Genomic DNA, 22,120 nt, shown 5'->3' with positions numbered 1-22,120 from the left:
AATAACCTCGACCGACTGCCCTGCTCCAGAGGAAAGAAAAGGGGGACTTACCTGTTTCTTGGAGGTCCCCGCCGTCCCCCGGGGCAAAGTCTGCCGTCTCCTGGCCCTTGACGCAGCACGCCCGGAAGACCAGCCCGCACTGGTAGCCAACCATGAGGCTGTACTCACAGCTCTGGCCCTGGGCCTGGGCTGCCCGCCCCAGTAGGCAGCAATGGCAGCACCTCTGCAAACACAAGCAGAGACTCTTGATGGAGAAGCCAGACCCGTGACACAGCGGATCCCACGGACCCCTCATCCCCCCCGTGGTAATTCTCCCCGGGCGGGGAAGACACACACCTGACTCGGCTGCCTTTTCTAACCGCTGCCAGGAAATAGCAAAGCCAGCTGAGCCCAAGGCTTGCTGCCCCCTGAACCTCATAGGTCGTGCCTTAAAGGGGCTGATCCTAGCACACGCTCCACAACCCCTGTCTCCCCCCAAACCCCAGCCGATCCAGCAGGGCCTCCAGGGAGAGGGGGGCTAGGAGAGGGGCCCCTGGGGCTCCCACATGGGCTCCCTAAGGGTCCATGCCTTCTGCGTGCTCTGAGATTTCTCTACCACGCCTGGAACGACGAATATACACCTGTCTCCTCCTCCTCAGCCCAGGCAGGGTGGTTCAGACTGCAGGAAGAGAGCCTCAAGACTGGTCAGCAGGTGAGGGACAGAGTCACCTGTGTGCCCCAGTGGTCCCCAAAGCCACATCTGAAGCCCGGAAACAATATTCACCCCTGGCACATGAAAACTTCATTTCGGTCATCATTCTAAGAAACGCACAGAACGTTCCAAAGGTCTGTGGCAGGAGCGGGGGAGGTGGTTTAGCCTGAGCTTCGTGGAGGCTGAGGGTCTCGCATTCTCCAGGAAGAGCAGGAGCCCCAGTGACCTCCTCCACCTCATACGTCCCGAGTCATACTTCCCGGAAACATAAATGGCTCATTGGCCGAAGTGATCAGTTTCCACACCCGTTAGAATGTTCCAGGCCTTTCTCTGAAGTCTGAGGACCCAGGCAGAGCCCCCTTTCTGGGAGGCCGGCTCTAAGCATCTCAGGTCCCAGCTCCCAGGAACCCCCTTGACCAGCCCCCGCTCCCCTGCTCACCCAGCCTCCTCCCATGAAAAGCCCACAAAGGCTGAGGGTGGGCAGAGGGGCACTGGACCCCCAACTCCTCGATGTGGAATATCCCTCCACATCCTACTCTGTGTGAAAAGACGAGCCCCAGAAAGGATCCCCACTCTCCCTCCCGGAATCCAGACTTCATTCCAATTATCGCTCCTTGAAATTACTTCATGGGTTCCTAACGGGGAACAGGAAATCTTTCTTCCAGGGAATTCAGTGTCGTCACCTGGCACCTCCACCAGAAACCCAGATGACCAGGTTAATTAACTTTCCAAACTTGAGCTCCTCCTAGTCGGGCTGTTTTTCTCCCTCGTAAGTGGTAAGGGAGGGACAGCCTAGTTTATTTGCAGTTTTCAGACCTCGGAACGCTCTCAGGAACCTCTCCACATCCGTGCAAAGATGCAGGCCTTCCACAGGGACAGAGGCCCCGGGGACCTGGCCTGGACCTGGAGTCAAGGGTGATGACATCCACTCATCGCTGACCTTCTGGACAGAGTTCCCTCTGGGCCAGATGACCCCGCTCCCAGCCCTGCCTCACTGCTGATCTTGAAAGGACCCTTGCTGAGAGGTCACTTTGGAGTGTGGGCCTCTCTGAACCTCAGTCTTTTCTTCTAGGGCAGTTATGGAGGCCATGCGTTCTCAGAGGCATACGTGGGGGCCCATTCTGAACTCTGACTAGCTGGGGAGAGTAGAGGCGTTTGAGGGCCTCCTGGGGGCGGGGGTGGGGATGCCTACCTTGAATTGAGGGTTCAGAAGGCCCTGAGTCCAGGTAACCCATGCTCTGACCTTTGAGTCCCTGTTTGAAGCCCTGGGACTGGCAGTCCGTGGGCCCCGACCTTTGCGGCACCGGGGGCTGGTTTCATGGAAGACAGTTTTTCCACGAACTGGGGTGGAGGATGGTTTCGGGGTGATTCAAGCACACTGTTTATTGTGCACTTTACATCTGATCTGATGCCGCCGCTGATCCAACAGCAGGCACCGGCACGCGGTCCGGAGGCTGGGGACCCCCGCTGGCAGGCTTCAGGGCAGGGCTGGGTCACTTCACCCCATGTCCCAGTGCTGGAAGGGGCCTGGGCAGCAGAGCTAAGAGTCTGCGCACCCAACGCAGAGGATCCGGGTTCAATCTCTGTTCAGGGAACTAGACCCCGCATGCTGAAACTCTGGGGTGTTGCCCGGAGTTTACTGCGTAAACTGGAGCTGGTGGGGAGACCTGAGTGGCCCTTCCAGCCCCCAGGGCTTTTTGCACACCCTGCTGCTCAGAGGGAAAGGCTGCCTGAGTTTGGGGTGCAGGGAGGAGAGTGCCCCAGGCCTCGGACTGCAGAAGGGATGGCTGCGCCGGGAGGGCGGGTCCTCACCTTCACGAACATGGCCTCGAGGCTGGTGTTGTCGCCGCGTGGTGTGGCGCAGCTGTCCTGCTCATTGGCCAGGTTGATGCCCGTGGCGCAGTGCAGCTCCTCCAGCTGGTTCTGGCAACATTGCTCCTGAACCATCCTGTGGGCAGAGGGTGTGGGATGTGCCAGGGGCTCTGCGGGGTTGCAAGGGTCTGCCAGGTGTACCCAGGGCCTGGGAGCAGTAGCCCCTCGGGGACGGCAGCCCTGTCACATTTGAGGGTCCCCCTCCTTCCCCCACCCCTGCTGCTCATCCACAGACACGCCAAGATACACACACAGCACCCGCATACGGAAGGTGGTCAACAGAGTTTGATTAGAAAGACTGAATGCACGGTGGTGTCTGGGAGTGGTTTCAACAGGCCGACTTCATCTCTCTTGAGCGCTGAGCCTCATCCAGAGAAAGTTCCCAGCTATTTATAACACAAATCAGATTATGGCTGGGATTTTCCTGGTCGTCCTGTGGCTGACTCTGCACTCCCAACGCAGGAGACAAGGGTTCAGTACCTGGTCAGGGAACTAGACCCCACATGCTGCAGTAAGACCCAGCACAGCCCAATGAGTTGGGTTTTTTTGAATTAAAAACAAATTTTAAAAAACAGATGAGGGCTGGCTCAGGTCTGGACCCTCTTATCCTTTATTAATATCTCCCCAGGTTCCAGAATCAGAGGAAATAGCTCCGGCGAGGCAGAGGAGGTTGCCACGGCCAAGAGTGATGGGTGGTAGCAACAGTGAGCCCAGGCCACCGCACCCCCATCTCCTAGCCCTTCTAGGGTCTCCGGGAAGAAGGTCCACAAGGTGGATCTGCCCGAGGTGGTCCCTCAGACACAGCTCCAGGCAGGGAGGGAAGGGACATGAGGGAGCAAGAGGTGTGTGGTCACAGGCGTGGCTCCCCTCAGACCTCGGAGAACCTTGGCTCTGGGGTTGCCAACAAGGGCAGGAAGAGCTGCCAGGCCTTCGCTGGACCGGAGAGGGTGGGGCCTCCCCGTGTGGCTGGCCAGGCGACCTTGGCCCCAGCCTCCACTCTGTGGGGCTGGAGCTCCTCACCCAGCTTCTCATACACTTCTAGAACTGTCCATGGGCTCCAGCCTGGATCTATCAATACACACAGAGATAGACTGCAGGTTTAGCTCCAGACCACCACGGTAAAGTGAGCCACACAAATTCTCTAGTTCCTTGGAGCATATGAGAGTTACGCTTGCACTGTACTGCAGCCCATAAAGTGTGCATAGCGTTATGTCTAGAAAGTAAAACATACTTTAATAAAAATCATCGTTGCTAAAGAATGCTAGCCTTCATCTGACAACATGGTATTACCACAAACCTTCAATTTGTTAAAAAAAAAAAAATTCCAACCTTTGAAGCATAAGAAAATGAAACATGCCTATACTCTGTTACCACACATTGGCTCATGCCCTTGGTGAATTTGCAAATAACCGGCATTTTACTAAATTGTTAGGGAGAGCTAACAGATGTGGGTCCAACTATCCATTCATTCAAAGATGTTTACTGGCTGAACAGAAAAAAATGAGTGTTGTGGAGAACTTGAACCCTTGTGCACTGTGGGTGGGAGTGTTAGCTGGTGCAGCACAGCAGTTCCTCAAAAAATTTCAGACAGAATGAGCCTAGGATCCAGTGATCCTAACTCTGGGTATAAACCCGGAAGGATAGAAAGCAGTTGACTCAGACACTGGCGCACCTAGGTTCACGGCAGCATGATTCATAACCGCCAGAAGATGGGAGCAACCCAAGTATCCATCGAGGAACAGACAAGCCAAGTGTGGTCTGTGCGTATGAAGGAGCTGAACACGGCCTCAACCAGGAAGAAAACCCAAACACGTGTTACAAGGTTTTCAGAGAAACTCTGAGGACAGAGAGCTAAGTGAAAGAAGCCAGACACAAAAGGATAAACACTGTGATTCCATTTGCATGAGGGACCCAGAAGAGTCAGACTTACGAAGACGGGAAACAGAAGGGATGGGCTGGGGCAGGGAGGGTAACAAGGAGTTTCTGCCTCAGTTTAGGAAGATGACAAAGTTCTGGGGACGGTGGGACAGTGATGCAAATATACTGAACTGTACCCCTAAACATGGTCACGACGGTGCAATCTGCAGGAAATGGCACCCCACTCCAGTATTTGTGCCTGGAAAATTCCATGGGCAGGGAAGCCTGAAGGGTTACAGTCCAGGGAGCCACAAAGAGTTGGACACGACTATTATGTATATTTTACTGCAATTAAAAAAAAATTGTTTTTTGGTTGCAACCCTACTGTGTGCCAGGCCCATGCAGAGGCTTCGGGGATGAGAGAGGGACGTCTTGGAGGGGAAGCACAGCTTCCCACACTGGGGTCCTTCCAGCATAGAAGTTATGAAGCTCTACTCGGGTGGGCTTGGGCCAGAGTTGGGCGTCTGGAGAGCTGGACAGCGGTTTAGTTGCTCAGTCATGTCCACCTCTTTGCAACCCCATGGACTGTAGCCCGTCAGGCTCCTCTGTCTGTGGGATTTCCCAGGCAAGAATACTGGAGTGGGTTACCATTTCCTCCAGGGATCTTCCTGACCCAGGGATCAAACCCGAGTCTCCAGCATTGCAGGCGGATTTGGAGCCGCTCTCCCCTTACTGCCCTTTGACTTGGACATGCGATCTTGCATTCACCTGGCTGGCTTGCTCGCGTCCTTCAGGCCCTGGTGAGACACCCATTCTCAGCAAGGTGCCCTCAAACATCTCTATCTGAAACCATAAACTCAGCAAGGTGCCCTCAAACATCTCTCTCTGAAAGGAGACCCGGCCTCTTGTCCCTGGGCTTTCCCAGGGAAAGAAGGCACCTTGTGCCTTCTTACAAACCAGAGACTTTACCATGTCATCGTCTGCATCCTCCGAAGAGATTTTGCTTATTTTGTTCATTGATTTACCCCCATCTCCTCCAGGAGAGCCTCAGTACAATTAGTGAAATACATGAAGGGGATCAGAGAGTGACTGGTGGATTGAGAAACATCAGCTCAGGATCCGCCTTAGGTTTCGACTCCATGCTAACATGCTAAGTCAACTCAGTCATGTCTGACCCTTTGCAATCTTATGGACTATAGCCCGCCAGGCCCTTCTCTCCATGGGATTTCCCAGGCAAGAATACTGGAGTGGGTTGCCATTTCCTCCTCCAGGGGATCTTCCATACCCAGGGATCGAACCCACGTCCCTTAGGTCTCCTGCATTGGCAGACAGGTTCTTTACCACTAGCACCACTTGTGAACTCCATGTGGATCCAAATTCCCTCATGGGCTGCATTCAACCCAAAGTTTTAGGCAAATTTATATTTGGGCTTCCCTCATAGCTCAGTCAGTGAAGAATCTGCCTGCAATGGAGGAGACCCGGGTTCAATTCCTGGGTCAGGAAGATCCCCTGGATAAGGAAATGGCAACCCACTGCAGTATTCTTGCCTGGAGAATCCCACGGACAGAGGAGCCTGGCGGGCTGCAGTCCATGGGGTCACAAGAGTCGGACACGACTGAGCAACTAAACCACCACCACATTTGGGTCGTGAGGCCAACCATATCTGGTTGAGACTAGAATGCACGGCGAAGCCTGAATTGAAACGTCATCTGCCGTCTCTCCTGATCACCCCCAAATGTGCCACGTGTCAGAGGCTTGGGCAGAAGCCACACGTGCCCGGCTAGAACCCATGTGTGCTGGGAGGTGCCGGGGCCCCTGCAGTCCTCTCCGATCCCCTCACCTACCAGAGCGTCTACCCTGGGCTTCTTGGGCACCACAGAACCCTGGGTGCCTTCCTCCCCCAGCTCTGCCCAGGAGGGCTCGGCCTGGGGCCTGCCCACCTATGCGATCCCATTCTCTTCACCCTGAGCTTAGAACAGCACCAGGGATCAATCAAGATTTGCCAAATGAATGAAAACTTAAAACCGGAGGGCCTGGCACCATACCACTTTGAAGGAGAAAAATAACGCTGGAATTATTGAGTGACCAGGTGGCTGGTGGTTCTTGTTTCCTGTACCCTTTAACTTGTAAGAGCACCCTCATAAACCAGATTTGATTTCTGACCTGCTCTCTCCCTTCTCTCCCTTCATTAAAAACACTGAACCTGTGGGGCCTTCCCTGGCAGCCCAGTGGATAGGATTCTGTTCTTCTTCTACAATGAGCACGGGTTTGAGCCTTGGTTGGGGATCTAAGATCCTGCATGCTGCGAGCTTCAGCCAAAAAAAAATTTTTTTTAATAAAAATGTTTTTTAAAAAAGAAAGACTAGGACAGAAACACACAGAGAGAGAAGACATGAGGACGTGGGGAGAGGTGGCATCTCCAAGCCCAGGAGAGACGTGTCAGGAGGAACTAGGATCTCAGACGGCTGTCTTCAGACTGTGAGGCAGTAAATGTCTGTGGTTTAAGCCGCCCAGGCAGAGGTGTCTGTGCTGGTGGCCTGAGCAGACGAGTATACTCTTCTGCCTAGGGTGGTGGTCCTGGCTGATTCCCTCCCCTCGGTCATCATCACTGTCCTGGTTTAACATTTGGGGAAACCAAGGGTCCAAGCTGGCTCAAGTCACACAGCCTGAAAGCAAGCCCGATGGGTCCCCAGGGCCTGTCTGCCTTTCTGGCCCAGTCTGTAAACAGAATGTTTGGCGCTCACCAGCTAGCTTCGCCCCGAACTGCCAGCCACCCTCTGACATTTCTAGTGCGAAGCCTCACGCCAAGATCTCAGCTCTTACTCATCAGACACGCCGTAAATCCTCATGGCACAGTCTCCACTCAGTTCAGACAATCCAAGCGCCCTCTTCTCTCCTTCCCTTGTTTGGTCTATAATGCTTTCGACTTTTCAAGAATTTCCTCAATGGAGCTTTACATCCTCCGTCACTGCTGGCAGGCAGCAGCCTCTCAATGCTCGATGCCAACACAAATGCAGGACTCCAGAACGAGGCGGACGAGCCTCCCCTGTGCATTCTTTCTGTCTGTGGCAGCTCTCCATCCAGCACCCCCAGGTCAGAGCTGCCTTGGCTCGGACCAGGGGCAGAGAGCAGGAACGGATGGCATGTGATGGAACATGTTCATACCCTCGCCTCCCGACCTCTGCTCCCCAGGCAAGCAGATCTGGGTCCAAGTCCTAAAGCCTCCAGTTGAGCACTCTGGGGGAAAGCTCAGTTTTCTCATCTGTAAAATGGGTCTTAGTAACAGAGTTAAACGAGATGCTGGGCAGCAAATGCCTAGCACAAAGTAGGTGCTTCCTAAAGACTTGTTATTATTTTTATATTATTTTGACAGTGATGATTGACATGACATGTATTTATCACTTATTATAAGCTTCCAGTCAGGTGTTCAGTTGCCTCAGTCGTGTCTGACTCTTTGTTACCCCATGGACTGTAGCCCACCAGGCTCCTCTGTTCATGGGGATTCTCCAGGCAAGATTACTGGAGTGGGTTGCCATTTCCTTCTCCAGGGGATCTTCCCAATCCAGGGATCGAACCTGGGTCTCCTGCACTGCTGGCAGATTCTGTACCGCTGAGTCACCAGGGAAGCCACTTCTAAGCTTACGTCCTTCCAAAACTTTGAAGGAGCTTGAGTTAATTTAGAGAGAGAGGAATAAACATAGCTGATCCAGACGCTGGCTACCGCATAAAGTGGAAAACGGCCTAGGAGGACTTTTGCTCTGGGACTGGCTCGTCTGGGTGTCGGGGTCTGAAAGTGGCCGTGCTTTTACTGGCAAAGCACTTCCAGTGCTTTGAGATCACATGACCTCACCTGCCCCCAGTAACCACCCCCTTTCTGGGTGACTTGGTCACAGTGCCCAGCTGTGGCAGCAAGGGCTGCAAACCCAGATCTTCTTGAATGCAGCCTGGTGAAATGTCAGGATGCCCCGATAATGCCAGGGAGGCGGGGGAAGGGTGAGCGGAGACATGTAAGAGGACCGTGGGGGCACAGAGGAGGGAGGGAGGCAGGGGTCAGCAGCCCACTGCACCCCCCAGCCCACAGCCTGGCCCTGGCACCTAGCCTCCCCCCGGGGGTCTGCCACCCACTCTCCCTTCCTCTCCTGCTTTTGTCTGCAGGAGTGCTCTTCTGGTGAAGTGCTGGCAGACATACCTGCATTCCTTGGATTCCGAGGCGTAGGGCAGCGAGCAGGCCCTGTGCTCGGTGGCCATTCGATGTCCGTCTGCACAGCAGGCCTCCATGGAGACGTCTGCGCCCGCTGTGCAGGGAGGAGAACAGAGTGACAGGCGGCAGGCGACTCAACACACCCCACAGGGCCCCTGGGATGGGCAGCCTCCCTTGGGTGGCTGAGGGAGCCCCACTCCCGGCCGCACCATCTGCACACAGCATCCCAGGGTGATGCTGAAGCACCCTTCAGTCACTCGACAAGCACATCCTGAAAACTCCACTGGGGCTGGGGCTGGGAGACCCAGGAGCGTGCTCCTCCTGGAAAGGCCTGACACCTCAACCACGATCTTCCCAAAACAGTTCTGTCAGGGCTGCGGCTCAGCACCCAGGATCCCTGCCCCAGGGCCAGAGGCTGGGGACACAGGCAGCCCGGTGCTCAGGGTATCCAGGACACGACCGACCCACTCCTGCGGGGCTCAGAGATGGTTTGTCTCACTAAAGACAACAGTGCAGAATGGAGGAGGCCTGGAGCGTCCCCCAAACGGGGACAACCAAGGAAGGCTTCCCCCGAGAGTGGACAGTGAACACCCAGGGGGAGGGCACCCGGGGGGAGGGTACCCAGGGAGAGGGCACCCGGGGGGAAGCACCCAGGGTGGGGGCACCCGGGGGGAGGGCACCTGGGGGGCAACCGGGGGGAGGGTACCCGGGGTGAGGGCACCCGGGGAAGAGCACCCAGGGGGAGGGCACCCAGGGGGAAGGAACAGAAATCCAGGTGCTTCAATTGCAGCCAAGCCTGCCCCGGGGGGAAGCAAGGAGCCTGCATTTCTGAGACCCACTCCTCGTTCTCATTTAACCATCATTGCCACTTGCTAGGACCTCAGAACTGAAGCTGGTGACGGTTTCTGCCCCAGACTTATCACAGATTCGCCTCTTTGCTTACAAAAAGGAAAGATGGCCGCTGGCACACCCACGCCCTCACGGCTGCACTGGCCCCGTGACGGGCCCCCCGGCTCACAGAAGGAGAGGACCCCATGGTTACCAAAGGGAGGAGCCGCCCAGCACCAGGGTGCCCTCAGCCCCAGTTCCTTTCACGGCCAGGAGGGGCCGAGAGGGGCAACCGTCTGTGCACCTGGGCAGAAGGTCACTTCTGGGCAGGACATTTCAAAATTGGACTTTATGGAACATGCTTTCTCACGGCTGGCTTTCGCACACCCCATGGGGTAAATCCCACCACGCTTGGCACCGTTTCCTGGCACCAAGGGCCATGGGTGTTTTGTTTGAGCCCACCGTCCTTCTAAGGCCCAGCCCTCAAGGTGGCCCCAGAAGAGAGGGCCACTCCTGGACTCAGCTTGAGGCCAATGTGTCCAGTAACACCAGCTGTGACCACCTGCCCACGGCCACCTCGACCGCCACTGGGGAGAAACTGTGCCTGGAGCCCTGAGGCAGCAAGTGGTCACCCCCAGAAGACCTAGTGAGTGTGGTCCACACCGGCATGAAGAGCCAGGGGCTGCACAGGCCGTTTCCTCTTAAATTGCTTTTTATTCATTTATTTTTTAACACCAAAAACATTTTGCATTGAGGTACAGCCAATTAACAATGCTGTGGTAGTTTCAAGTGAACAGCGAAGGGACTCAGCCATACATAAACACGTATCCATTCTCCCCCAAATCCTTCTCCCATCCAGGCTGGCACATAACATTGAGCAGAGTTCCGTGTGCTATGCAATGTCTTTCTTGATATCCATCTTAAACAGAGCAGCGTGTACATGACCTTCCCAAAGTCCCTAGCTATCCCTTCCCCACCCCCGGCAACCATAAATCTGTTTTCTAAGTCTGTGAGTCTCTTCCTGCTTCGTAAGTCCGTTTGTATCATTTCTTTTTAGATTCCACATCCAAGGGATGTCACGGATTTTCCCTCCTCTGCCTGACTTACTTCACTCAGTGTGACCATCTCGAGGGCCATCCATGTTGCTGCAAATGGAGAAGAAAGGGCCTCGCCAAGTCCCCGGATGGTGACCCCAGGACCCCCATCCCAGGCCTTCTGGGGAGCGCTGAGCAGAAGATCCACCCGCCCAACCCCAGCCTGGCAGTGGGAGTCCCCAGGGCCTGATCAAGGGTGACGGTCCATCCCAGAGCAAAGCCTGCCGGCCCACAGCCCCCCGGCCACCTGACCCCTCCCCATCACGGCTGTCCCCCTCAAAGCCGTTTGGTGACTGTGGGGGACACTGTGGGCTGGGGCCCAGATAGTAATAAAGTGAGTGTCACTGGCTTCTCAAATGAGTGCTCCCCCACGGGGGGAGACTTCCGGTTGCGGGGATGACCTCCAGGGGTCCCACTCCTTCCTTCCTTCCTTCCTTCATTCATTTTTGCTCCAACTGATTTTAAGAAAAGTTTTCACGAAACACCAGACCTGACCTGTCGTAGATACGACGCCCGTGGTTCACTCACAGGATGAGTGACCAGCCACGTGGCTGGACGCTGAGGCCAATATCCCCTGTGCTGTCCCCCCGCAGCCCAACCCCCGCGGGCCCCACGTAGCTCTCCTGCCTGCGGCCTTGCCCCCTGGGGCTCTCACAGCGCCTCCAGCCCTGGCCAACCCCGCCCCTGCCCCATCCAGCCTCTCCCCGCCTCCCGTAGCCCTCCTGCCAGCAGCCCGGCCGGAGCAAACTCTCCATTGACAACATGTGTCTGCCTCGCCCTCCCACCCACGCAGAGCTGGGCCTGCTTCTCATCCCGGACCTCAGCTCAAAGCTGGCCCTTCGCAGCGACAGGGTTGAGTAGGAAGAGGATCAGCTTTGGAGCCAAACAGGCTTGGGATCCGATCCCAGGTTCAACGCTTGCTTGCTCTGTGACCCTCCCTGGGCAGGACGCTTCAGCTCTCTGAACCACGGCTTCCTCAGCAGCAAAATGGGGGCTCACAATACCTTTGCAAAGTGGCTGAGGAGACGGATAGAGCTTATAAAGTTCCGAGCACACAGGGAGCTCCAGTAAACAGTGGCTGCAGGACACGTGAAAGGAACAAAGGAAACCTGCTTGCTGTTGCCCGTGAGGAATGGGGGCAACATGGCCCCGTCCTGGGGTGCAGAACGGCTGGGGTGGTAGCTCCTACGCCTCCCTCAACTCTGAAAAAGGTGAGCGTGGGGAAAGAAAGCTCAGACTCCCGCAGCCGGCTCAGCAGGGCAAGAACTTTGTGCCCCAAACTGCAGAAACATTTGGAAATGATTCCCACTGGGGAGCCCTGAGCACTTTGCAGCTTATTCTCAGTAGAACAATAAAATGTGAAGTTCTTCCCTCAATACAGAAACTTGGAATGTCCCCAGAATGCTCCAAGCCATAGAGCTGGAACTCCCAGCGGGGGGTCAGCATACCCTCCTCGGGTGGGAGGTGCCCCCCCAAGCACTCCCCCATCAGAGGGGTCACGGGGAGCCCACGGTGAGGCGGGACGGTCACTCGGCAGAGGTCAGAGCAGACAGAACACTGTTGTCTTCCTCATAACAGCCCCACACGGAAGGGTCCCAGCCCTCCCACCCCCACCCCTCACCCCCTTAAATTGCTGCTGATGCCACCATGCCAGGCACGTCACACTGTTGGGTAGAAGTAGCTTTGTCTCCAGCCCACACCCCGTCTCTGGGCATCTACATCACTTCTGATATTTCACTACAGAAATATACAGCTCTGGATTGAATATCTTCAACCCACCTTGTCTTCAGATTCTAAAGGTCCCCAACTTGGCTACTCCACTGAAACCAGGTTGAGTGCGACATGCTATCTTTCCTTATGTCCTATGGATATTAGTTACGTATGCATCCTTGGGTCAAAATTACTTTGGGTAACTGTCCCATAATTGTTGTTCTGAGGAGCTGAGCACCCAACATTAAACAAAAACCCTTCCTTCAAACTGTTATTGTTGCTTTCTGGACGTGATGGGAGAACCCCCTGCCGGCATCACTTCTCCCACCCACACTCAGCAAGGACTCGGCACCATCGGCAGAAGGGGAAAGAGGGACGGAATTCTAGGCTGTGGCCCCACTCTGTCATAGGGCACATGGCTAGGCCGGGCGGGAGGCAAGAAGAGAACCGAGGTGTCAGCCTCACCTGATGCTACACCTCACCGGTACCAAGGGTTTCCGCAGCAGCCAACGGCATCAGGCCCACCACTCCCACCAGCAGACCCTGAAAGCATCTCCCAAAGGGTATAAAATGGAAGAAACCTCAGGCACAGCCTCCGTGTCTGAGCCACCTTCCTAAATCATGCCATGAGAGCAACCTGAAGCGACAAGGCTGTCATGGCTACTTCGGTCCCCAACCCTGGGAGCGATGCCACTCGCTCACGCCCACCACACTCTCACTGGTCACTCAACACCCGTCCTGGGCAGGAAGTGCTCTTTAGAGAGAAGTGGAGCTTCGGGCGAGTCTGGAATGTTCTACCTTGGGTCGCTTCCCTCTCCAAGAAGAAACCTCAGCAAAGCACAGTTTTCATCTCCGGTCCCTGCGATCTGACTGTGTGGATGAGAACCACAAAGATGGAATCCTGAGACCTTGTCCTTCCAAAACATGGGTTATCAGAAGGCCCTTCACGCACATGGAATGCTGAGATACGAGACGGTGGTTGCTTAGCTCTCTACTTGGTTTTATTTTAATCCCCTCATTTGGGAAAATGAAGAGTTAAAGCAAGGCTCGCACCCCAGCTGCCGCACAGCACTGCCTGAAGCTGCAGCAGAGAGCGGGAGGGGGTCCCCATGGTGTGTAGGACCTGCATAACTGGGAAGCCTGAGCTGCAATGAGATGCCAACGGGAAATTCCAACCAGACAGAATCATGCCAGACTCAGCCCATTCCCACCCCCTGCAGGGCTCCCCCCCACCTCCCAAGCCTGGGAGCCAGCAGACACCCCTCTTAGGGCTCGTCCATGTGCCAGGCTCTCTCTGACCCTGGGGTGTGGGCTCCAGAATCAGGACTCTGTTTTCAAGGAGATGACAACCCAGGGAGATGCCAGGAGACTGTTCCTGGGTGTGTCCCAGGGCCTCTGTGTCCCTTTGCGGCCGAGGATGAGGACTGACCCATCTCCCTCCTCGAGGCCCCCAGCCTTCCCGGGAGGAAGCAGGGGGCGCTGAGGCTGTTCTTATGGCTCCAGTCCCGTCCCTAACATAAGAACAGCTGGTGCCCACACACCCCCGGACATCAGCCCCCAGCAGAGAGACGGGGTCTCAGATAGAGAACCAGCTGAGAGGAGGCGGCGAGAGACAGGACCAGACCGCACACCCCTGAGAAGGTGACGAGAACCCCACTCCACGTTGCTCCCTCCAGGCAGCTCACGTGAGCTCCTGGACCAACCCCCGTGGACGTGCGGGCCATCCTCCTTCTGCCCCATCTCTCCAGCATCTCCCCCTGCAGGACCCGAATCCTCTGCTTCCCCTCTCACCTCTCAGAGCACGTGTGCACACCTGTCAAGTATCCTCTGCACCCGGCCTTTGGAAACTGAAGCTCTGCCAGGCTGGGGGTCTTGGGTCCACTCCTCTGCTTGGACTAGCTCATTCACACCCATTCAAAGGCCCTCTCCTCCAGGAAGTCCTCCCTAACCACCGCCCCCACCTCCCAACACACACCCACACACACGTGCAAACATGGGGCAGAGGCCTTTCCTTTCGTGGTCTCTTTGCTCCCCAAACTTTCCAGCACTTTAGCACAAGTAATTAACTGTATGTGTCTCTGTGCCACAAGGGCTAGACAGGAGACTCATTCTGCCCCTGGACCCGCGGCCATCCCAGAGCCAGAAGTGTCCAGGAAGAGACGAACAGATGAATGATCTCATGTGATCTGAGCAACCTTGGACACAGAGGATGGAAAGAGATGAAGCGTGTTGCCCGAGGCCACGGGACAAACAGAGGCAGCATTCGAATCCAGCTGTGACTCTAAAGCTGACACCCACCCACCGTAAGACCAGAAACGGTGGCTCCTCCCTGAAGCTGGAGTTAGAAATACGGGAGACTTTTCAGATGGAAAGACGAGTGAGGCGGTTTGTTCCGCGTCCTGCTTTCGGAACACGACGAGCGAGCCAAGCTGCCCATGTTCACATCCTGGTGCTGCCACGAAGCAGCTGTCTGTCCACAGCCACCCTGCTTGGCCTCTCTGTGCCCAAGGTGGGGGTGGTCATACCAATGATGGAAAAGGTGCAGCCGGTTTCGGAGAGAAGGCTCACATCAAAACGAGAAGCACATGTAGGTTAACAAAACTTCCAGGACTTTTCACTCAGGCAGGCAACACAAGTCAGAAGGAAAAATGGGTTCAAAACAAATACAGGCTCATAAAAAAAGAAAAGAAAAATACTGGTTCAAGCCATTAGCACAAAGACACTCTGAGAGCCGGCCTCTAAAAGCCAGCCCTGGCAGCCTCCTAGCTGCCACCCCGGGCCCTGGGGGCGCCCCTGGGGAGGGGTCCTCTCATGGCTCTTCCCTCCTCAAACTGCCTGTGGGGCTCAGTGACTCCGCCCCTTGTTCTCTCTTCTTCCAAACCCACTTCCCTGGGTGGTCTCGTCCAGCCTCACCTATGGGCTGAGACTCCCTCATTTCTGTCTGTCCAGGCTCCACCCGGACGTCTAACAGGAGACTTAAAGTGTCCACTTGGGACTCCGAGGCCCACCCCCGTCCCGCTTCTCTACCTCAGTAATTAGCAGTCATCCTGCGTCCGGAGGCTGAGGCCAAAATAACTGGGTCAGCCTGAATGATTCCAGCTCCCTCACCGTCCACATCAAGCCCTCAGCAAGTCCTGTCCACTCGACCTCCCCAACTCTCCAGCTCTGTCCGCTTCTCCCCAGCCCCCAGGCCACTACCCTCTCCAGGGCATCTTCCACCCTGGACCCTGCAGGAGCCTTCCCCACCACCACCCCGCCGGCTTATTCAGCCTCCACTCTAGTCTCCCTGCGATCCATCTACCATGCAGCACACAGAGGGGCTGCTGAAAACATGAGTCAAGGGATGTCATCCCCCTGCTTGAGAGCCTCCAGCACTGGGGCATTGGGATAAAATCCACAGTCCGAACTGGCTTTTAAGGCCCTGCACAAACTGCTTTGGCCCCACCCGCCTCCCCTCCCTTCACTCCATCCCGTGGTCCTCTGACACACCTGGTCCCCCCAGGGGGCCCGTGTACGCCTTCCTTCCCCTTTGCCCAAACGCTCCTCCCCAGGTCTTTTCACAGAGGGCTCCCTGCCGCTAACCTCTGAGTTCCAGTACTATGGCCCCCTGCCGCCCACCCGAGAGCCACCGGAGTCCTGCTCTCACGCGTCACAGTCACCGTGGCAGAGGGCCCCACGGACTTCTTGTTAGCGCATCCGTTTCTGAGCTTACTCTCAAGGGTGTATAGTGGCTTCAGAGGCATCCCCTAGAAAAGACACGTCCATGTCCCGACACCTGGAACCTAAGAATGTGGCCTTATTTGGAATAAGGGTCCTTGCAGATGTAACTAAGGATCTCCCAATGACATCATCCTGGATTATCCGGGTGAGTCCTAAGTCCTAGGACAGGTGTCCCTAGAGGTGCACAGGGAAGACGGCCACGGGAAGATGGGGGCAGAGGCTGGAGGCTCATCACCTTGGCTCTCGGCCCCTGGTGTGGGGAAGAAGTAACCAGGTGCCCGTGCGCACGGGATCCCCCAGGAAGTCAGGGACAGAGCCAGCGGGAATCTGGCCCCCTGCCATGGAAAACAGCTGTCCTTTCAAACGAGCCCCTCGGCTACACAGCGAGACGGAGCAGGACCTTAAGTTCCTCCCCTTCCCCACCACGTCCTCTGCCTGCCTCCGCTCTGTGGAAAACTTGAGTCAAAGAAGTTCAATCAGAGAAATGAGAAACACAGAGGCAGAGGGAAGCAATCAGAGGAGACCAGAGAGTAATCGTGTCGTCAGCGGGCGCAGTCAAGGACCGCCGGTTCTTTCTCAAGGACTAGATAATATTCTGAGCCATATCCTGCGAGCTGTCTTATTGATACTGAAGCCCCAGGTAGAAGTTAACTACACGATGACCAGACTGTACCCACAACAGCAGCTGCCACGATTTCAAGAACTGGCCTCAAAGAAATGGGAACAAATGGACCCTGGAACTGAAGATTAAGTGTACCTAAAACAAGCAAGATGACGCCGGTCAGACCACCGATGACCAATCTGAAGATGACCGTCAGAGCTGACTGTGCTGTTTCCGCGTGTAGCCTGCCCCCCTCCCCACTTCTGTCTATAAAAGCTCTTGCCCACAGTTTGCCAGTGGAGGGGAGGAGTTGGCCTTCGGATAGATGTCTGCCCTGCCCCTGTCCAGTTGTGGGCACCAAAAATAAAGCAAACTTTCCTCTCCACCAAACTGCCCTGTTTACTGGCTTTTGGGGGGCGAGCAGCCGGGTCCCACACTCTTTCGGCAACAGGAGTGCTCAGGGACTGAAGTGTCCGTCCAGTCGAGTGGTTAGGAGCACGGAGTCCCGTGTCCTCTACTGACGACGCACATTGTCGTGAGCCAGGACTGGTTCCCAGGACTGGCTCTGAAATGCCAGAGCGCAGAGTGTTTCACGCTAATGGGCTGAGCCAGTATTTTTTTGTTTGAACCTGTTCTTCCTTTTGGGTCATGTCGCCCGCTGGAGTAACCGCTCTGGCCCCTTGCTGTTGTTCAATCTCTAAGTCACGTCTGACTCTTTGCGACCCTGGACGGTAGCCCACCAGGTTTCCTTTCTCTGTGGGAATTTCCAGGCAAGAATACTGGAGTGGGTTGCCATTTCCTTCTCCAGGGGATCTTCCCGACCCAGGGATCGAACCTGTGTCTCCAGCATCAAAAGTGGATTCTTTACCACTGAGCCACCTGGGAACCCAGCATTAAAATGGAAACAACAGTTGTACCTACTTCATGGGGTTGCTGACAGCGCTAAATTAGTGACTAAATGTAAAAGACTTCAATTATAATAATTTCCTAGAGCAGAGAGCATTCCTTCCACATTTAAGGAAACAGAGCAGAAAGGCTGTGGGAGTCGGTCAAGCTCTCTCGGGCGGGTCACTTTCGGGTCCAGTCTCCTAACCTTGGTCGAGTGCCAGCTCCCACCCCTGGGTGGGCTGGCATAGGACCCTCCTGATAACATGCAGGCAGCCGGTTCCCTCCCGCCCCAGCCTCTTGTTAGGACCAGCCTTGGGGGTTAAAGGCGGTGACCAGCAGAAAGAGTGTCGGCCACAGGGCACAGTGTCCCGTCCAGCCGTGCCTGCTGCAAGCTGGATGACCAGGGACATACGGCTTGCCCTCAGCACCACACTGTCTCAGCGCTAAGCTCCCCTCTAGGCTGAAGGGTCTCTGACCCCAGGAAAGTTGACCTAATAGGTACCTGCCCACCTCAGTTTCATTTGAAACCATTACGAGGAAACTGAGACCAAGTGAAGCCTGCACAAGCATTTATTAATTAAACTCTTATGATCTGATGTTTTGCAAACCTTTTATTGCGTGAGATATACTGGCAAAATACTCGTGCGTCCTATTAGAATTGTTTTCCTGCAAAGTTGCTCCACCCACCGCATCCATTGCTCACAGAGACCCCCCCCCACCCCCCCACCCCCGCTTCAGAGGAATGGCGGGGGCTGTCTGAAGGATGTTGGGGAGGGGGCTTCTGAGGAAGCTCCCCAAGCACGAGGAGGGGACAGAACTCCTGAAAGCCCCACGTTCTCTCTCACCTTCTCAACCTTTGTCCACGCTGTTCCCTTTGCCTGGTGACCCTCCCCACCCCCATCTGCTCCTTCACATCCCAGTTTGCATGCCACTTCCTCCAGGAAGTCTTCCCTGACTCACTCCCAGCTGGAGCTGGTTTGTAATCGTCTACTTTTCAGGATCTGCTGGAAGTTACGGCCCATGGGCAGAAGGCTCCGGTCTCTCTTCCTCTCTGCCGTATCCCCAGGACCTAGAACAGTGTCTGGCACAGAGCTGGCCCTCAGCAGATACCCTGCATATAGATGATCAAACGCCTAAGGAGGCCAGCTGGGCCCACTTTGCGTGATCTTTACCAATACGGCTGCCTCCCTCCCAGCTCCTGGCTGGGGACGTGCAGTCTTAGTAGAGCAGTCTTGGGGGGAAGGACACTGTCCTACTCTAGGAAGGGGACAACACATACAACAAGTAATAATAACACAGCCCCCACGACAGGCATCCTCCTATGGTCTTGCCCACAGTCCTCCTGCATGCTCAGTCGTGTCTGACTCTTTTGCGACCCCATGGACTGCAGCCCGCCAGGCTCCTCTGTCCACGGGATTTCCCAGGCACGAATATTGGAGTGGGTTGCCATTTCCCTCTCCAGGGCATCTTCCCGACCCAGAGATCGAATCGGTATCTCCTGCTTTGCAGATTCTTTACCACTGAGCCACCTGGGAAGCCCCCTCAATCCTCAAAGAGACCTAAAAAGTCAGTTTCTGTTATGTCCATTTTACAAATGAGAAACCAGGTCATCCCGTGGTTCTTCTCTGAGGGACGACAGGCAAAGCTGTTGTCAGTTCCACAAATGAGCTCTCCTGGAAGCCTGCTGGGTGCCAGAGGGGAGTGAGCACCCTCCTCCCCCACCACCATCAGGGTACCACCAAGCTGGGGTGGCCCCGGGCAGTGCTGGAAGGGGCGTAACCTGGAGCTGTGGCCCCCCAGAAGAGGCCCTGGCGCCGCCCCCGAGACACCCTGAGTCTCATTCTCCTGCAGCCCCCTCAGCCTGTCCAGCCCCCGCCACCGAGTGGGAAACTCCAGGAGCAGCCGCGGTGCAGCCACGTGTTTTCAAGCCAAGTCCTCTCTCCCCTTTGTTCTCCTCCCAGCGACGTTCTCTGTAATCAGTTGGAAAGGCAGCCCAGCTGGAGCCAGGGGCCAAGAAAGTCTTGGAGAAAACACAACCGTCTTTCCCAACACCCTCCTCCTCTCTTACTCCCTTCCTCACTGGCTCTCAGGAAAGCCCAACGGCACAGACAAAAGGATGCAGGACAGATGGATGGTTCCCGCTCTGCCCCCCGGCTCGTAAAAGTGCAGTGCCCCTCTGCCTTCCCGTGGCCTGGTCACCAGAGGAGTGGCCGAAGATTAGCTCAAAGGCTCACCATCAAGGCTGTTTCCGCGATCACTTTTAAACTACACATTTCCTCCAGGCCCCCTACGGGGGTGGGGACAGTGTCTCTGCCAGCCTTCCAAGGCTCCGGGAACCTTACACTGTCTGAGTTTGCAGGTACAGAAAGGAACCTGGCAGATCTCTCCCCTTCTCTCGCCCCAAACCATACCAAACTTGTTGAAATTCAAGAGAGGGACCTCCCCAAAGATACAGGCGTTCTCATCAGGGTGCAAAGAAGAGAGGCTTCTTTACCCACTTCAAGTGAGGACCTGCTCCAGGAAGAAGACGGCAGTAAACCATCAGTCAGGGCTGGGGAGCCATCCCAGCCTAGCACACCTCGGCACTCCGTCAAAGCTGGGCCCTGCCAGTCTGCAGGGGACGCTTCTCACACAGGAGGTGTGAAAGAATATCGGTGGAAGGTCTGGGGACTCGGGCTCAGCAAAGTCCAACTACACCTTCTCTCTGTGACTCAGTTTCCTTGTGTGTTAGATACAGGGGGGTGCCGGGCCCTCTGGGCTTTCGATCCAGCCAGCAGTCCCCTGAGTTCCCTTCCTCCCCTGCCTGCCTGACAAGCTCCCACTCAAGCACTGGTCTTCTCCAAGAAGCCTCCCATCAACCCCAGGGCCTGGGATGGCTCTCACTGCGGCTGCTGAGCCCTGTTTCTCCACCCACGACATGTCCCTGGGCACAGGCCCGTGCCCGAAACAGACAGGGTTCCATGAAGGTCTGCTGCAAAGGGAGCCAGGGAGCCAAGAAACCTCTGCAGGGCTCTCCCCGCCCCCACCCCTCCAGCCTCCCGGGGGAACCCCTGAAACCTGGCAAGGAATTAGCTGGGACAAGTGACCTTTGACAGAGGAAGGGGAGTGGTCACCAGAGAGTTTAAAAGCTCAACTAAACCAGAGATAAAGAACCGGAGATGCCGAGGGTGGTCGGAGCCCTAATCTGCGCCTGGCCCCAGGAGGGCCGGCCTGACTAATGACTGATAAGTAACTGGGGTCAGTGGAGAGGTCAGAGGTCACGGCTGTAATTGGCAGGGCCTTGCAGTCACCCCTGAGGAGTGGAGGCCTTGAGGATTAAGGGAGAAGGGATGAGCTGGGTGCTTGCCATTCCAGGGCTGTCAGTCCCAGGGCTGGGGGCTCTGTTGATGGAGACCCCCTTGCACCCCCTTGACACCAGACGGCTGGCTGGGTTTGGAGGCGGCCTGACCCCAGCCGCAGTGAACACGGAGCCTGGCGCCACCTCCGTCTTGAGGTCCTCAGTGACCCAGGAGGGCAGATAGCGGTCTCCCCACACATTGCTGTGCCCTGAACACCTCCAGACTACACCCTTCCTCTCTCCGTCCTGCACGGGCGCCCCCTACTCCATGACCGGGTCTGTGTCTCGAGCAGTTTACCGATCCCCACCCCCCAGTCTGTTTTCCCATCAGAACGCTGGGTACCACAGCCCCTGCATAAGGGTGGAGGTGGGAGGAGTGAGAACAGGTATGCCAAAGGCGCTCCAGGGGCAAGGGCAGCCACGGGGATGGAGGAGGGGTGAGGGAGGGGACGGCGACCTTGGCCACCACCGGCCAGCCTTCCTCTCCCCCAGCCGGCACTCTGGCCCCGGCGGGTGGATGGGCGCTAGGGTGGACAGGGTTTGGAAGCGAGAGGACCTGCGGGAGAATGTGTTTGGAGGCATCCATCTCTAAAACAAGTCCCCAAGTCAGCGGAGGTGATCAGGTTGGAAGCCAGGCGACGGGTAGTTGGAGGGTGGGGGAGAGCGCCGCGGGGCAGCTCAGATGTCTCAGGACCGCCGACGGGGGCGCAGCTCTGGGCCGCCTCCCCAGGCGCTGGCAGTCCCCAGAGTCCCACGGGGCGCGGGGTCCCCAGGGATCGGGGGTGGGGGGGATGGGGGAGTCACTCAAGCGGGGGCCGTGGACTCGGGGCGTCCCCTCCCTCCCGATGCCCCTCAGCACCCCTACCTGGGGCCGCCAGCAGCGAGAGGCCGCCGAGCAGCAGCAGCAGCAGCGGGACCCGGCGCGACGGGGCGGCGCGCTCCATGGGCGGCGGGCGGACAAAGGCGCGGGGCGCGGCTCTCGGCTCCGGGCAGCGCGGGCTCCAAGCTCCGGCCGAGCCTCCGCAGCCAACGCTGGGCCCCGGCCGCGCGGTTCAATTATCCCGCCCAGGAGGAGGGCGCGGGGAGGGCGCGGCGGGGGCGGGGCCGCGGGTCGCCCCCTCCCCTCCCCCCGGCCGCTCCCCGCTGGGGCCCTCCGGGCCCCCTCCCTCCTGGGGGGCCCTCCCTCCTGGCACCCATCCTCGAAGGGCGAGCAGGCCCACGGCCGGGGCGGGGGCAGGGACCCCAAACTTCTCCTCGGTGGGGGGGGCCTGGGCAAGAGGGGACGCGATCGGCGGGAAGCACCCCCACCCCACCCCCGCCC

General features: G+C 56.7%; 1 protein-coding gene across 2 annotated transcripts in view; it reads right to left on the bottom strand.

Annotated features, from left to right (window-relative positions):
* The window catches only part of FBLN1 (fibulin 1), an 80,999-nt gene extending 59,169 nt beyond the window's left edge, over nucleotides 1-21,830 (bottom strand). For both annotated transcript variants that reach the window (XM_086403281.1, XM_086403282.1), the window contains exons 1-4: nucleotides 21,665-21,830; nucleotides 8,610-8,715; nucleotides 2,504-2,639; nucleotides 52-223 (exon numbers count right to left, since the gene is read on the bottom strand). In XM_086403281.1, coding sequence (XP_086259407.1) covers nucleotides 52-223; nucleotides 2,504-2,639; nucleotides 8,610-8,715; nucleotides 21,665-21,743 — 493 coding nt within the window. In that variant the 5' untranslated portion in view covers nucleotides 21,744-21,830. The remainder of the gene's footprint in view (nucleotides 1-51; nucleotides 224-2,503; nucleotides 2,640-8,609; nucleotides 8,716-21,664) is intronic.
* Nucleotides 21,831-22,120: the final 290 nt, after the last annotated feature.

This window comes from Bos grunniens, chromosome 5 (assembly GCF_055505025.1).
Source record: "Bos grunniens cultivar Pamir isolate PY7600 chromosome 5, Bosgru_T2T1.0, whole genome shotgun sequence".
Classification (NCBI taxonomy): domain Eukaryota; kingdom Metazoa; phylum Chordata; class Mammalia; order Artiodactyla; family Bovidae; genus Bos; species Bos grunniens.
The sequence above is the reverse complement of the archived record's forward strand: the minus strand, read 5'-3'. Positions and strand labels throughout refer to the sequence as shown.